The sequence below is a fragment of the Ptiloglossa arizonensis genome, chromosome 3 (assembly GCF_051014685.1).
Source record: "Ptiloglossa arizonensis isolate GNS036 chromosome 3, iyPtiAriz1_principal, whole genome shotgun sequence".
Classification (NCBI taxonomy): domain Eukaryota; kingdom Metazoa; phylum Arthropoda; class Insecta; order Hymenoptera; family Colletidae; genus Ptiloglossa; species Ptiloglossa arizonensis.
This window is the reverse complement of record NC_135050.1, coordinates 22,145,220-22,160,574: the sequence shown is the minus strand read 5'-3', so window position 1 is coordinate 22,160,574 and position 15,355 is coordinate 22,145,220. Positions and strand designations below refer to the sequence as shown.

Sequence of the window (15,355 nt, the reverse complement as noted above, 5' to 3'; positions counted from 1 at the left end):
ATCTACAGTTAATGATAGCAAATTTGACATGTATTAATGTATATGTATGAGTAAACAGAACAGGCGCAGTTTGGAGCGTGTGGCAGAATTCTCGTTACAGTGCTTGAAGGTTTCAATTTAAAAACAATTCCTGGTAAGCAACAATGCATGTTTAAGATGCTTGGTTTCGTCTTTGTGCGTATGCTTATTGCTTGCTTAGTGTTTTCAATCACTTTTTACGTGACCATGTGATAAAAGAAAACAACACACAACAATCTATCAGAGGGAATAGAATCATCGGATATCTCGGCATCACATTGGATATCGTATCATCTAACTGCATAATGTGTTTGTACTAACAAAAATCTGGCATGATTATAGTTCGCAGGAAACCACCTGAGGGTAGACTTTGGTTAGTAGTTGAGGAAGCTGAAGATCTTATATCTAAGAAAGGTAAAAAATTTCTGCTTGCATGTAATTTCTACCTAATCATAGCATTTTTGAGCAGGTATTAAAACGAGTTACTTTTCTTTTTTGGTAATACGCAATATAACGTCTAAATTATAATTGAATTGTAGATGATAGTACTATTTAATGACCTTCAATTTAGATACATTACCATCATACATTGGCTTTGAATATAACAATGCATCTCTGATTTTCTGCACTTCCAATAACATTTGCATTTATTAACAGCAAGCACAAGTAATGCATTCTACATAATAATATTAATTTTGTTTCTTACTATATAATATTATATAATAAGTATAACGAGAAACAATGAAACGAATAATGTTTGTAGGAAAATGTAATACATTCTGTAAAGTAAGTATGGGTTCGCAAGAAGAGAGAACAGGTGTTGTATCAGGAACCGATTGTCCTTTGTGGGATGCATCTATGCAATTTCAAGTAAAGGATTTACTCGAAGATACTTTGTGTATTACGGTGTTTGATAAAGGCTATTATAGCCCTGATGGTAATGTTAATTTCATAATTTTACCACAAATATAGTTGTGAAAAATATACACCAAAGAATAACAAAATGATTGTAATTTTGATAAACATTATTCATAGAATTTCTTGGACGAGCAGAAATAAGGGTTGCTGACATAATGAGAGACAGTAGAGATTCGTGTGGACCTATCCAAAAACGTATTCGATTACATGAAGTTGAAAATGGCACGGTTGTATTAAAGTTGGATCTACGACTGTTTGGTAATCGATAAAATGGTATTACGTTTACAGGTAACTAGCTATGACTGTTACAAGTCATGGTTGTAAAGTTTTTACTGCCAATAGGATTTTTCCAATCCCTAATGTATATTTTCATGTTCAGTATAAAAAAACAAGTTCTTGCCTTAACGAAATTAAATGGTCTTAAATATTTTATTAGTAGTAATTGATAAAGACATAAAAAGACGATTTTTTACATAAGAGTATTTATTATACTTTACAAACTTTGATGAATAGATATTATTTGATACTTTTGTTTATTATACAGGACTTGTATCCAATGCAGTTTTAAGGATTAATTTATAAAATAGAAATAGTTTTGTTTATTTCTGATGTCTTACATATCATATAAAATTCAATGAGTTACAATTATTTTTAATTCTTTCTTAGAGTTAATTATTATTTAAATTCTTATTGAATTACAGTATTATGTAATAAATGAACAAATAATTTAAATGATATACATATAAAAATGCGATATTTGTTATTTTAAAGACTTATATATTGTTATTATAACATTCGTTGTTATTATAACATTTGTAGTATGTAACAAGAAAGCATTTATTTTTTGTATTAAATATATTGTACAAAATGTGCAGCATTTAAAAGGGCATTAATGCGAATAAAACAGGGATAGAACAAATAATTTAAAAACGATTTATTGCATGGATACTTATCATGTAAGTGCAATTATTAACGTAAATCATACTCTCAAATACGTTAATAATTCTATAATAAAATAAATAGTATAATGTACATTATTCACGCTGACTCGTGCGAGAAAATGCGTAACATAAATTCGAATTTACATGTACAAAGTATGACGTGTATTCTATCGATGAAATTTTATAAATTATGATGTAACCTATCAATAAAATAGATAAATTAATATAAATATAACGATTTATTGGTGTGATGATTGTTTCAGACGTTTACAGCATTTCTGATTACATTTAACAGAATTACATGCAAAGTGGTGCAAGCACATCTAATAATACATTCTTTGAAAATGTCCTTACTTAGGTGTCGTTTAATTATTCAAAATTGCGTATAAAATATTGTTCTACCAACGAGTACAAATAGATTTATTATTATTGCATTTTTATCAATTTAATATTTAATCTAAGCATATCGCTTGCACTCGGTCGCATTTAATTCTTCGCTTCAAGTTCAACGAATGAGATTTATCAAAAAATTGTATAAATATTCAGACTTGTATAGTTAACTTCAATCCCCTACGAAGACAACAAATCTTCCCAGTCACCAATACTTCAAGTTTCGAGATATTTAGTTCTCCCTTCACGAGGATATTCCAGTTAGCACTACTCTATAAATATCGTGTATCTTAATTCAAAACCATATACTTCAAGATATTTATAGAAGTCGATCCTAATCTTCTTTTATGTGCAGAAGGACGGTAATGCCAATAGGAGTGTGACAACGTTCAACGAAATACTCGAAACCAAGATTATCCGCATTTAAATATCGTATTTTCTACATGATAAATCTATTCCTTCATCAAACAGCTGGATCGGAGGAGTCATGATGATGCGTAGCTACTTCCGTTTCCTCATCAACGGATTCTCTACGTTCTAGCCTGTCTACGTCTTCCGTAGGAAATTCATAAATTGGTTTGAACCCACCGAACAATTGCGGCTTGAAATTTTCAGCGTCGAACTCGTTTTTCTCTGTTTGTGATTCTCCAGCATCAGAAGTGTTCTCGGATGACTCGCGATCATCGTCCGACTTTCTATTAATAGTAGGTTCTACAACGACAACGCTCCAGCCGTTTTTAGATGGTGCCTCAGCACTGACGCTGGCTACAAACGGCGCCATAAAATTCTGTGGCGAGGGTGCCGAACTAGAAGAACTAGACGGTTGTTGTGACGGTAACAAGACGGGCTTCTGCTCGTTACCATCAGGTTTAGAACTCTCCTCGTCGCGTACATCTGTATCCAGACGATGAGACGCCTGGGCGGTCGGTGTGTAAACATAGGCGATAGGTGTGGACGATGGAAGAGATGGCAACCGATGTAGCGTCGCTGAGATGACTTCGTTCTTCCTCGCCGGAAAAGGTACGAAATCCTGTAGATAAGGTATCACGTTCACGCTGGAATCCTTCTCCTCTTTCTCATCGTTACTCTCTTTCACAGGCTCCTCCTCTTGATGTTGATCGCTGGGCACCAATAATGGGGTCTCTCTCATCCCATTAGCAAGAATCGAAGGATCAGGGCGTTCCAATGGATACGGGAAATCCGAAGCAACAGGTCGTCCACTAAATATATTGTGAATAGGCGAACTCTGCTCCTCCTCCATGTCCGGATCCTCGTTGTCTTGGAGAAGCGTCTCCGGTGGAAGTGGTCTATGAGGGCCACGTGTACCAACTATCACGCTCTCGTCTTTCTCCCTAGAATCGTCCGGGTGTATATTCACCGCGGTGTTTACAGGATAGACCACGTAAACCGGTGGCTCAGCCATGGTCTCCCGGTTGTCGAACTTTCGTCTATCGGCCTCTTGATCGGTCACTATTCTTTCTAATTCCTCGTTCGCGTTCATGGACGGTAAACTCGGCTCTGTGATGTCTTCGTCGAACTCGCCGTGCTGTTGAATCATCTGGAGGGTCGCTACGTGCGGTAAGTCGGCCGTTCTTCGTTTAGGGTACAAGGGTGGTCTGGGTGGCACTTGCGGTGGCTCCTCGGAGTAACGATCCGATCTCTCTTCCTCTTCCAGGCGCAGTTTCTGTCCAGACAATCGTTGTGCCAATTGAACGTCGTCCTCGCCTCTGGATGTCGCTGGTATCGATGGAAGGCGAAATCTCTTTACCGTTGGTTCCAAGTCCCTGGGAGGCACAACGTTCTCGGATTTCACGGAGGATACTGTTGGGACCCTGAGCGCGTGAATCGGCGGTGGTGGAGGATTCAATCTCTGAAGATAAGACGGTGGTGGAGGCAGGGGTCTCCTGGTGGGCGGATGAGACTGTACAGGTTGCCTGATCCTCGCAGGATAAGCTTGACCGGCTGGAATTGTACCGATCGTCTCCGAGCCACGGTGTCCGTGAGACGTCTTGGCGTTCGGTCGAAATTGTGGTAGAATGTTCGGCAGGTTGGAGTCTGGGGAATAAGGCCTCCTTCTAATCCCTAGGTCCGAAGGTGGAGGTGGAAGAGATGGTGGCAATGGTTGTTTTCCACGTGGCGGTAGAGGTAATCTTTGCGGTCTTGAATGATCGGGTCTTGTTGTACCACCGTGATGATAATGATAGTAAAATTGTGCAGGTGGTCTTGGTCGTTCCGCGGGCGGTGTCAGATTCTCAGAGAGCTGCGGAAGATGTTCCTCGTTCGACACCGACGGATCTACCCTCACGGGTTTGATTGTTGTGGAAGAAGGTGGGATCTCGTGGACAGACCCGTCAGCCTCGTTCACGACGACGATGTGCTCCTCGATGGGCTGCTTGGGCTCGTCCTTGGGGAACACCACATAATTGACGTCTTTGTCGTCTTTTTTGTCGTCCGACTGCTCCAGGAGCACGGTACCCATCACAAACGAGCTCTGAGTTCTGGAAGGTTCTATTTCGTTGGCCAATTTTTGAGTGGTAGGGGGATTTGGCTGCCTCCACGTCTGAGCAGCGTACATGGGATTGTTGTCCATTACGGATACCGAGGGCAATGCGATGGTTCCACGATGGTCCTGCGGGTTACCTTTGTCGGGTGGCACACCGTACAGAGGCCTGAAGGACGCATCGATTCCGGTCGAACCGCCGTAAAGATTCTCCCCAATGGCTGTGCCTAACGAGTAGTATCCACCTTCGACGTTTTGTCTGTTACCAAGTACAAAGGACACTGTATCCTGATCAGGTGGTATCACGATGTTGCTGGTACTCTCCACCAGGATTCCCCCCCCCAATCCACTTGGTCTCTGATTGACAATTGGATTCGGTCGATAACCTTGGTTCATGATAACATTGTCCGCGATACCGTGTCTTCTGTTGTCGTTCTCGAAAGCCGATGGAACTCGAGGATCGTTATCCAAGGGCATCGAAGTCACTGGCCGCTGCGGTAGAGGTTGGAACGTCAATGGATTGGTTTGGAACGTGCTTTCTTGGGACATCGAAGAAGGCGTGAAAACACCGGATGAAGGTATCATCGATGACGATGGCGTTGATGTACTTGTGATCGTAGGAGTAGTAGTCTCCGGAGTTGTAGTGGTCGTCGTTGTATTCTGAACGGTAGACAACGTGGTGGGTAACGTGCTGGTTTTAACGATCTCATTGGTGGACTCCTTTACCGAGACGTAATCCTTCGTATCTTCTCCTTCGCTAATCTCGTAGTCCTCGTAATTCTCCATGTATTCGTCCTGTTTCGCAGGTGGCTTCATCTGGGGATCTCGATTGTGTACTATATTGTTTGGACCATGGTGGTTGCTGTCGTATATAGAAGCTTGAAGCTTCTCTATCGGAAGAATATCTTCGTAATCGTCTAAAGGATCGATGTATCGCTTCGGTGTGGTGATACGAGGCTTCCACGTCGTTATAACGGGCGGTTTCGTGAAAGGAGGAGGAGTAGTCGACGATAGAGAAGTTGTGGTGGTGGTGATGGTCGTCATCGTGGTTGTCGTAGTCCTTGGAGTCGTAGTAATGCCGGTGGTGGTGGGCGTAGACGACGGTGTCGTTTTCAGGGACGTTGTCATCGTTGGTGAAGTTGCCTTGGGTACGTACGGTTTTCTGGTAGGATAATAGATAACAGTTTCACCGTGATACGGTTTGTGGTTGTAGGTACTGTAGCTGTTCGAGCCACTCTGAACCTTCGTGTTCGCGTAGGAACTGGATATCAACGGGTATTTGTCGTTGCCGTATTTGTCGGACGAGTATTGAACAGGAAGATTAAGGAAGTCGTGGAAATTGGGCGAGTACGGATTGATCTCGTTAGGACTGACATCCACGGTTTCTTTGTTCTCGATTTTCTTCGCGTTGGGGGTACTCTCCTTGGCGGCTTCTTTATCGACGATCCGTTCGTCGTTGTTCGTGTGCTCTTGGTAACGACTAGTATAGTTGAGTGCTTTCACAGGTGGCGCTTTCTCGAAGTCGATCTTCCCGGTGATCGGGTCCTTCTCCAAGGAAAACGGTCTGCCGCCGTTGAAGGCGAAAGGATACGGAAGGTGATAACGCAACGCTTCCTCTTCGTTCGATGTCGAAAGGGCAACGGTGCTCTCCTCTGCGTCGAGATCCAGGTCAAGGTCATCCAGCTGCGCCGTCCTTGCCAAAGCCGGAGAAGATTCGATCTCTTCCAGCAGAGACTTCGGTGGACTGTTGTCCATGTGTCCCCCCATCAGGTACTCCGACGATGTACCCGCCACACAGGCCAGGACGACCACGACTGTCCATGGACCGAGTCGCGTCATTCTCGCCATACCTAAAAGCGTTTTACATTAACGATAAAATATATTACTTGCAGCGCAGGATGAAACAATTGCCATTACTGAGAGAACAGAGATACCGAGAAGAAAATTCGGACTAGCGTGTATAGACGGACTATTTAGTTGAAAATCATTTCTTTTTCTTTTTCACCTGAATTTTCAAACGGAACTATACATATTTTTGTTTACGCAGTGGTTATTTCGCACAACGCGGTGTCACGTTTCGTAACGTTGACAAATTAAGTCGATAAATTTGAATCTTTCTTCCCAAAATCTCTTTACACCGAGGCAAACATAAATTTCGATGCTCAAGATCGTTTAAAGTACACGTTGATTGTCGAATACCGATCATACCAGTGCACGAAGAAAAACGTATGGTTTTATTTAGAGCAACGCGGGTGACCTTGAAAGAAAATGATCTACCGAGTCCTAAGTAATTTCATTCTCGTTGTATCGACAACGGTAGTCTAGTAATCGGGTATTATATTTGATCAATTTATTAATTGCAGAATGTTAAGCAATCGTGATTTTTATTGTCGTATGTATCGATTTTTGGTAATTCAAAACTGTTCGGAACGATCTTCTTTTTTCTGGGCTACAAGTTTATCAATGTATCATTAATTTGCAATGCGATCTCTTATCCATTGTGATTTTTATTATAATGTACGAATGCATGCGAGCCTGAAACTGTTCACGTACTCTGCTCCTTTTTTTTCTGGGCTACGAGTTTATCGATACGGTAGAGTAAAGGGGCCGGAAAGGTGTACCGTCCCTTGTGTCCTACATTTAATGTATCCTGACATGGTCACGAACGTGCATGCGGGATACGTGTACGGTTTCACGGTACGCCCACCCGATTTGTCGCGTTGTACCACCGGCGGAGTTACTGTAAACGCGTCAAAGCGGTTCTCGCGTGTAATCTGCATCGGAGCGGTCGGACGAAACTATCACAAGCGAATTCGAGCCCTGGAGTAGTGTGCCAGAATTGGAACTGGAATAACAAGAATGTACTGCAATTGAATTATAATCTACCAACTACCGTATATTGGTAGGTATTTCAACTTCTATTCTTTGCTCCGAATTACATTCTTAAAACTTTCACCGACTGTATTCTTATCGAGGATATTGTATTCCAGACTTCCTGGTTGCCGGTAAAAAGCAGAACACTTTGGCCAGCATTGCAACCAGCATTATTCTCCAACTCCATGGATGAAATTAAATCACCGTCTTCCTGTTTCTAAGTAAAAAAGAAACTTCGGAGTGTAATTTGCGTTTTTCCTTCGAAGAAGATTTCCGAGTTTCGCTTCGAGCTAACTTTATAACAACCTTAGCGTTACCGGTACATTGCAAAAGTATTCTTTATTATATTCTTTTTTCTCGGATTCGGAAACTTTCACGTGGACGCTCTGGCGAGAAAGATTCTATCTTATCGGTATTGTAATTTTATCCAAGGATCCAAGGACGCCAGTGGTAAATTTATTCAATTTTGACGAGGTCGTTTAAACTTCAAGCGTTTCGTATGCATTAAATACCACGTTAGAATATTTCTCGTTCATTATGGACACGTGTGTCTAACTTGATCATTGATTTCAGAAACATCGACACCTTCCGATAAAATTGGTACTTTCGAGAGAAGACACGAAGCAGACTGGAAGCAGGTGTACCAGAGAAATTTCGTTTCTTCCGTCTGAAAAAGGAAATTGCATTCGTGTCAAGAACGCGTGGACGCGTAACAATGCAAATTATCTAATTAGCAATGAAAATTCGCCGCTTCGATTGCGTGTAAAAATGAAATCGTCGTCCTATCGTGCACAACCATCGTTCGTTGTCCGACGTTGTAATCGCTTGGCCGGTAACACGTTCAGTCCCTGGCCGTAATTAACGGATCCCCTGACCGTGGAGAACCATCTCCACAATGGAATGATAAACAGGGACAAGCTGCTACATCTTTCATCAAGCGGAATCGCGTTCCAACGCGTAACGGGTTTCTCGTTCTCTCCCGCTTCCGCTCGTTCCCTCTCGTCTCCATCGGCGGCTCCCTTATGGCATTCCAGTAGCTTTTGTCGAGGTTGTGCCGCAATCTCGATCGCTGTATTTGGCATTAGCATTTCGTTACTCGCACTTTCGAGCGAGCTTTCGTTGTCACGAACGGAGACGAGACGAGACGAATGTCCATGAGGAAATTCCGCCTTGTCACAAGAGGAAGAGTTTCACCGACACGTTTCCAACGTGAGCAACGTTGTTTCGACGTTGATAAAGTACTATATCGCGGAGTATTGGATAACGAGAATTCGGCTCGAGTTGAACTAGATCTTCTCATAGTAGCAATTCTAAAATGTAAAACAGTTCTACTTTCTTGTTCGCAACCTTCGTCTCTCCGTTCTTCAATTTTTGACTCTGTTATTCGAATCGCTCTTTATTCTAATTTTGGACACAGTTTCGAGCACCTTGTCTTCGATTCTGACTACGTTTTATAACTCGATAGACACAAATTTCGATAGACGACTTTTTATTAGTTTACCATTGAAACGAGACCTATTTATCGAGAATTGTATCCCTCCGTTATCGAATTAGCGTCTATTAACCGACACTTGTACCAATGATGGAAAAAATAACTTGTAAAAGAATACAGTCTAAATATCTACAGGCTATTTACAATATGATACTTGTAAAATAAATAATGTATCCGTGATACGACTTCTCTATGTTAATACGCTAGAAGAGATAGTAATTTTTCTAAAATGTGAAAGTATGTTTCTAAGAATGTGTAAATGTTCGGTAAACACATTGCGTGTGTTTTTCGCTTTAGAAAATTTTGTTTATTAGTAGAACTGTGTACCCCATAGAATACAATGGAAAGTTTGAGTCTTTTCTAAGTGTATGATAAACAAGTTGCAGAGTAATCTTGTACAACATTCTTTATTACTCCACTTGTTCGTCTTAAGAGAGTTATCTACTTTATTTGGAGTAAATAAATTACGTTTCCAATTAGCTAAAAATATCATTGAATTACTCCCAATTAAGCCCACAAGAATTAAAATGTTCAACTACATTATTTCTACTTCCAAGAAGGATATTAATGGCATCACTTTTACTACCCTTTTCTTGCGTTAAACATCAATGTAACGTAACGAGTTAAACGTTACACCGTATCTAATTTGCTACGATTAACGTTCAATAAGTATCTAAGAGTACCGTTGAATCAACGATTGTTCACTTTGACAATTAAAGAGAACACATCCAAAGTGTCGATAAGATTCGAAAACATTTACGCGTATCGTTGTCTTTAGAATTTCGTTAATTCGACAAAGATCCGATTAGAAGACTCCTCCATGGAAGAGCGTTGTACAGAATGAATCGATTAACCGTCTCGGTTAAATTTATCCGTTAATTATTTGTCGTGAACGTTTCAAACGAAAGTTGTTCCGTATCGAGAGGATCGTACAATGTAATAATTTTTTGCTATTTCGTTTTTTCATCTAGATGAACTCGTGTTGACGCAAGCATTGTAAGTATTTTTCGTGCAAGTTCCATCGTCTCTCGCTAAAGAATATCTCGTTAATTGTTAATCTTTCACCCAGTTTACCTTAATCGTTCTTTACTCGCTATTCGGTACCCTTTCGAGCAGTGTGGTTTAACGTTACGCGTTACGATTAAAAAGATTAAAGTAACCTTCGTATCTCTGTAATATGTGAAAAAAGAAGTAATCGCACGTTGTACGCTTATCTCGATACCGAGCGAAACATTCGTTTCGAGCGATTATTTTACACGACGAACGATTTACAAATAAATTCAAACGATAGGTTTGAATGGCTCACCTTGCGGAATCAGTGACCCAAGAGACCGAATTGCGGGTGGGTCGAGGACGAGAATCAAAAGCACGGGAGAGGTAAACGAACCAGTTATTTACACGGATGGACAGGATGAGGGACACGTCCAACGACCCGAGCCAACGACTCTCGTCTCTCGCAGGCCTCTTTGAAACCGCCCAAGGTCTCGCGCGCGTCTCTGACCATAATATTCGTGGCTAATTGTAAGTGGTGTGTTCGTGACCGTGACCGCCGTCGATGTTTCCTAACTCGGTGAGTGGTACACGAAACAGAAACGTCTCGTGTTGTACAGGCTGATCGGGACGACCTACTTTTCGTCGTTGGTTTCGAGGGGGTTTCATCCTCGAGAACCGTTTCGGGTACAGGGTCATGAATCATCCGCTTTTCCGTGACCAACGTCACGGAAAGAATCTTCGACCGCACGGAGATTCCTTCTCTCGACCTCCTTTTTTCATTACCGATCGAAAGAAACATTCAAATTGCACCTCCGATCGATCGTTCAACCGTCGAGGTTTCTTACGTTCGACTGTAGCCTCTGACCTCTGACAAATCGTTTAACTTTTCACGGTTCTTAATATTATAAATGTTCGCAATTACCTACGGCCTTTGGCTTGGAAATGTCCAGAATGTACGAAACTCGTGTCGTTAACTTTACAGATAATACAACAAGGGGACTGAAACTAAAACATCCAAAATCAGCAACCGATCATTGAACCTTTGAGGATTCTTGCGTTCAAGTGTGTACATCTTCGAGTTAAAAATCTACCGAATGTATGGAACTCAATTTTTTCAATTTTACAATGCTGCGAAGGAACTGAAACCAAAACATTCAAAATGCATCGGGTATTCAATCTTTGAATTAACTTACGTTCGAACATACACTCGAAGTCTTTGGGTTAACAATGCACCGAATGTATAGAACTCACTTTTTCAATTTTACAATGCTCTGAAGGAACTAAAACCAAAACATTCAAAATGCATCGAGTATTCAATCTTTGAATTAACTTACGTTCGAACATACACTCGAAGTCTTTGGGTTAAAAATGCACCGAATGTATAGAACTCACTTTTTCAATTTTACAATGCTCTGAAGGAACTAAAACCAAAACATTCAAAATGCATCGAGTATTCAATCTTTGAATTAACTTACGTTCGAACATACACTCGAAGTCTTTGGGTTAAAAATATCCGGAACTTATAGAACTGGTCTTTTCAACTTTGTAATGGAAGAATCGAGAAAATTCAGGGAATATCTAGTTGCGTTTACCGCAATGGCTTTCGTTACGGAGAAACGTTGTACTGTGGGGAGCTGGTGGGTCGAGAGAGACCCGAGGAACTCACCAGGATCGAAGACGAAGACTCCACGAGCCATATACGGTACGTTTCTCGCGACAAGTTGAAAAAGTTGCACCCGACGATTCCGCGTCGACGCTAATAGTTCCATCCGGTAGATGCTCGATCAAAAGTGAACTTTGTTTACCTCGTTAAATGTATCTCGGGGCACGTAATACGCGTTACACAATGGGAACATATGGTTCCGTTTAAAGGAACGAAGCATCGAGGTCTCCGCGAGTAATAAGAAATCTCTCCGCGTTACGCTTTTGTACCAGCGACTCTTTTGTACTGCTAATGGCTCGAGAACTAATTGACTGTGTACACTTCCACTGAACCGTGCTCTCGTTTCTCGGAGCGATCCTTTTAATTATGGAAATACAGGGTTCGCTTTGTTGAATGGGTCCAAAGGACCCGCGATACAAATTTTGACCACGGTTCGTAATAAATTCACCTCGATACTCGAAAACGTCTGTGCATCGAAACTGGTACAAATTATTGTACAAACGTGTACGTTTACATTGCATTTCTTTTTACCGGTTTCCAGTGTATACTCACTCGACTCTGAACGCACTGTATACGCGATAAAAACATGCGGGTGTGTTTTAAAAAAAAATGGAAACATACGATTCAATTGTTTTCTTTTTTTTTTTTTTTTTAACGAAACGAAATAAGTAACCGCAACGATCTTCCAAAATGCACTGTACGTGCGATAAAAACATTCGGGTCTGTTTTAAAAAAAAATGGAAACATACGATTCAATTGTTTTCTTTTTTTTTTTTTAACGAAACGAAATAAGTAACCGCAACGATCTTCCAAAACACACTGTACGTGCGATAAAAACATTCGGGTCTGTTTTAAAAAAAAATGGAAACATACGATTCAATTGTTTTCTTTTTTTTTTTTTAACGAAACGAAATAAGTATCCGCAACGATCTTCCAAAACGCAGTTTATATGCGATGAAAACGTACAGATTCGTTAAAGAAAAAATATAAAGCGAGATAAGTAACTGCAACGACCTCCCAAAACGCACTCTGCGTGCAAGAAAAACATACGGTTCCGTTAATAAATATATAAAACGAACGAAACAACTCCAACGATCTACCAAAAGCCCGGATTACGATACTTTTTTGGTTTTTGATCCATCGATGCCACGTTATCGCGCGATTCTTGTTCAATTGAGCGATTCTCGGTTGTCGATGCAAATTAGAGCAGGTAACCGGTTCGAGATTCAATTTTTAACGCGCTCGAACGCGTCGCTTATCGCGCTCGTTTTTACGCTCTTCCGTAGAACGGTTTGAGAGTTTCAACGCGGCGTAAACTCGTCCTAATTATAACGGTACAACTGATTGCAGAATATTCTAATTGTCCACCGCCCGAGAGACATCCGCGACGAAAGCGTTTCGTCGCCCCGATGTTATCTCTCGATCGAATCGAATACGACGCGATCTCGATCGGAACAAATTGTTCGTAGAATCTCGACTCTGCGTTGAACTATCCAAGGTCTGTTTAACGAAGAGAAACAACGTCGATCCGGTGGACAAATATGGGGAACCTCGACAACTTTCTTTAATCGAAGCCAAACGATTGCCAACGATTGGTAGAATGATTAATTTCAACGAGAATTCTACGAATGAATGAATTATTGCAACGTCTCCGTCGTCGAAGGGACGAAACGTTCAATGAAGTGATTCTTACGCTTTCTTAAATTAAAATCGAATGTTTGCAACCGCTAATTTCTGCGAGCCTCTTATTTATGCGAAGAAGTAATTACCTCAAAGAGTCTCTATCGTTGAAGATTCTTTCAACGATTCTAAACGATGGAGGATGTTCGTCGTGATTACACGGTTAGCTTCGAAAAAATAGAACCTGTACTGTCCACAGGTGTATCATCACACTTATGAAAAATTCGAGATCGTAGGAAGATAGTTCTTTTTGCATCATTCGATATTTTCCTCTGTTGTTTTTCTTTCGTCTTCGAAGAAATGTTCTCCATCCTTTGAAAATCAAAGCTCGAGAGGAGAGCCTTCGGAAGAGACTAAAGTTTCTATTTTTAACAAGAAAATGATTCAGGTGTACTCTTCGAAGTTTCTTCCTTCTTCAAGATTTTCCAATACTTCGCTAGCTACGACCGACTTCGTTGGAACTAACTTTATCGATGTGTCCTCGAATTCCGTGGAAACACCGAACCAACACTTTTTGAATGGAAACTTTGATCTTTTTTATTGTACGCGCGAGTGATCGCGAATACGGCCTAAATAAAAAATCCGAGGAACTCGAATTTCTCGCTCGCGGTACGGTTATTCGCAATATTTTTTCCATTCAAAAAGCAATCCAAGTCGTGACCTCCTCTCGCGAGTCGTAAAAGAGTACATCGCAATCCGCTGTTCCCAAGGACTATACCCTAAATCTTTCAACGAACGGATAAACTTTGCATTTGTTACTCGTCGAGTAACGGAAATATCGGAATTTGAATCGTGGAACGAAATATTGCACAACGAACCGACAGAAATGTACAAAATTAGAATTGATAAAATTTCTATCGGTCATCGAGAGCGTTAAATGTTCTCCTACCTGAGAATAATTGATTTTCCAACAATACGAGAATGGAAATACTTTGTTTATATTTTTTTTGCGTTCAAGTACAGAGCTTCTTGTTTCTGTTATTTGAAAATATCAAAATATTCTATCCGTTACGTAACAATTCTTATCTTGTTTTCTCACTCTATTCGTCTCCAACGATTATTATAATAAATCGCACTAGTTTGAAGTTCAAATTATCTACAAGATTTGCTCAAACCAAGGCCAGTTAATAATTGAATATAAAAAAGAAAGATCGCGAGCGAAACAAATTTAAACCCTACTGCGTTTCTCCATTCAACTTACGCTCAAAGCTTTTGTGTAAAAAAAAACGTCTCCAATATACAGAACCCGTGTTTTTAATTTGATTGTACAACGAGAAGAAGATACTAGAAGAATCCGAAAATATAGAAACGTCGAGTTGCGTCTATTCTAACGGCTTTAAATAATATATTGTGAGAACACGACGAGTCGAAAGAGACCCGTAGAACGCGATAAGTCGAAAAATACACGTAGAACGCGATGGGTCGAAAAAGACCCGTGAAACGCACCAGTGTTAAGAAGCGCTGTTCTTTAGTACGTTCGGAAAATTGTTCAAAACTTTCCAAATTTTTCCAGCAAAAAGAAAACAAAAAAGTCGACGTTACAGCTCGGTTGGTAAGTACGCTCAAGTCGAAATACTCGCGCTCTTGCCGCCCTACCTCGAGGAAATTCGTGGAGACGAGTATCGTCGCAAGGGTAGGAGACTTTACCTCGACTCGACGAAAACGATCTGGTTGGTTCACCACTCGTCGAAGAAACGATCTGGCGCGAAGAGGTTCCACCGGGTCGCTCACAGCCCCATGCGCGTCGACCTCTTATGGTTCACCTACGACCTCGGGCACTCTCGGTTCCCTTGTTCGCGACGGGAAGAAGAAAAAAAAAGAAAACAAAATACAAATAAATATCGAACCGTGACGAATAAGACGACTGAACGTGCGAAGAGTCCGTA

General features: G+C 40.9%; 2 protein-coding genes across 16 annotated transcripts in view; one reads left to right on the top strand and one right to left on the bottom strand.

The window, feature by feature from the left end:
- Dap160 (dynamin associated protein 160) overlaps window positions 1–9,313 on the top strand; it is a 24,159-nt gene extending 14,846 nt beyond the window's left edge. For 8 of the 15 annotated variants that reach the window (XM_076308032.1, XM_076308038.1, XM_076308037.1 and 5 more), the window contains 9 exons: window positions 59–133; window positions 782–955; window positions 1,054–1,224; window positions 1,481–3,287; window positions 3,366–3,845; window positions 3,943–4,412; window positions 4,485–6,537; window positions 6,660–7,669; window positions 7,758–9,313. In XM_076308032.1, the coding sequence (XP_076164147.1) occupies window positions 59–133; window positions 782–955; window positions 1,054–1,205 (401 nt within the window). In that variant the 3' untranslated portion in view covers window positions 1,206–1,224; window positions 1,481–3,287; window positions 3,366–3,845; ... (2 more) ...; window positions 6,660–7,669; window positions 7,758–9,313. The remainder of the gene's footprint in view (window positions 1–58; window positions 134–781; window positions 956–1,053; window positions 1,225–1,480; window positions 3,288–3,365; window positions 3,846–3,942; window positions 4,413–4,484; window positions 6,538–6,659; window positions 7,670–7,757) is intronic. The other 7 variants (XM_076308036.1, XM_076308027.1, XM_076308026.1 and 4 more) reach the window with 7 other exon arrangements.
- LOC143145037 (uncharacterized) lies at window positions 1,814–15,355 on the bottom strand. Its single transcript, XM_076308041.1, has 2 exons — window positions 15,117–15,355; window positions 1,814–6,617 (listed from the first exon to the last, which is right to left on the bottom strand). The coding sequence occupies exon 2, from the start codon at window positions 6,613–6,615 to the stop codon at window positions 2,731–2,733; it is 3,885 nt and encodes a 1,294-aa protein (XP_076164156.1). The 5' UTR covers window positions 6,616–6,617; window positions 15,117–15,355; the 3' UTR covers window positions 1,814–2,730.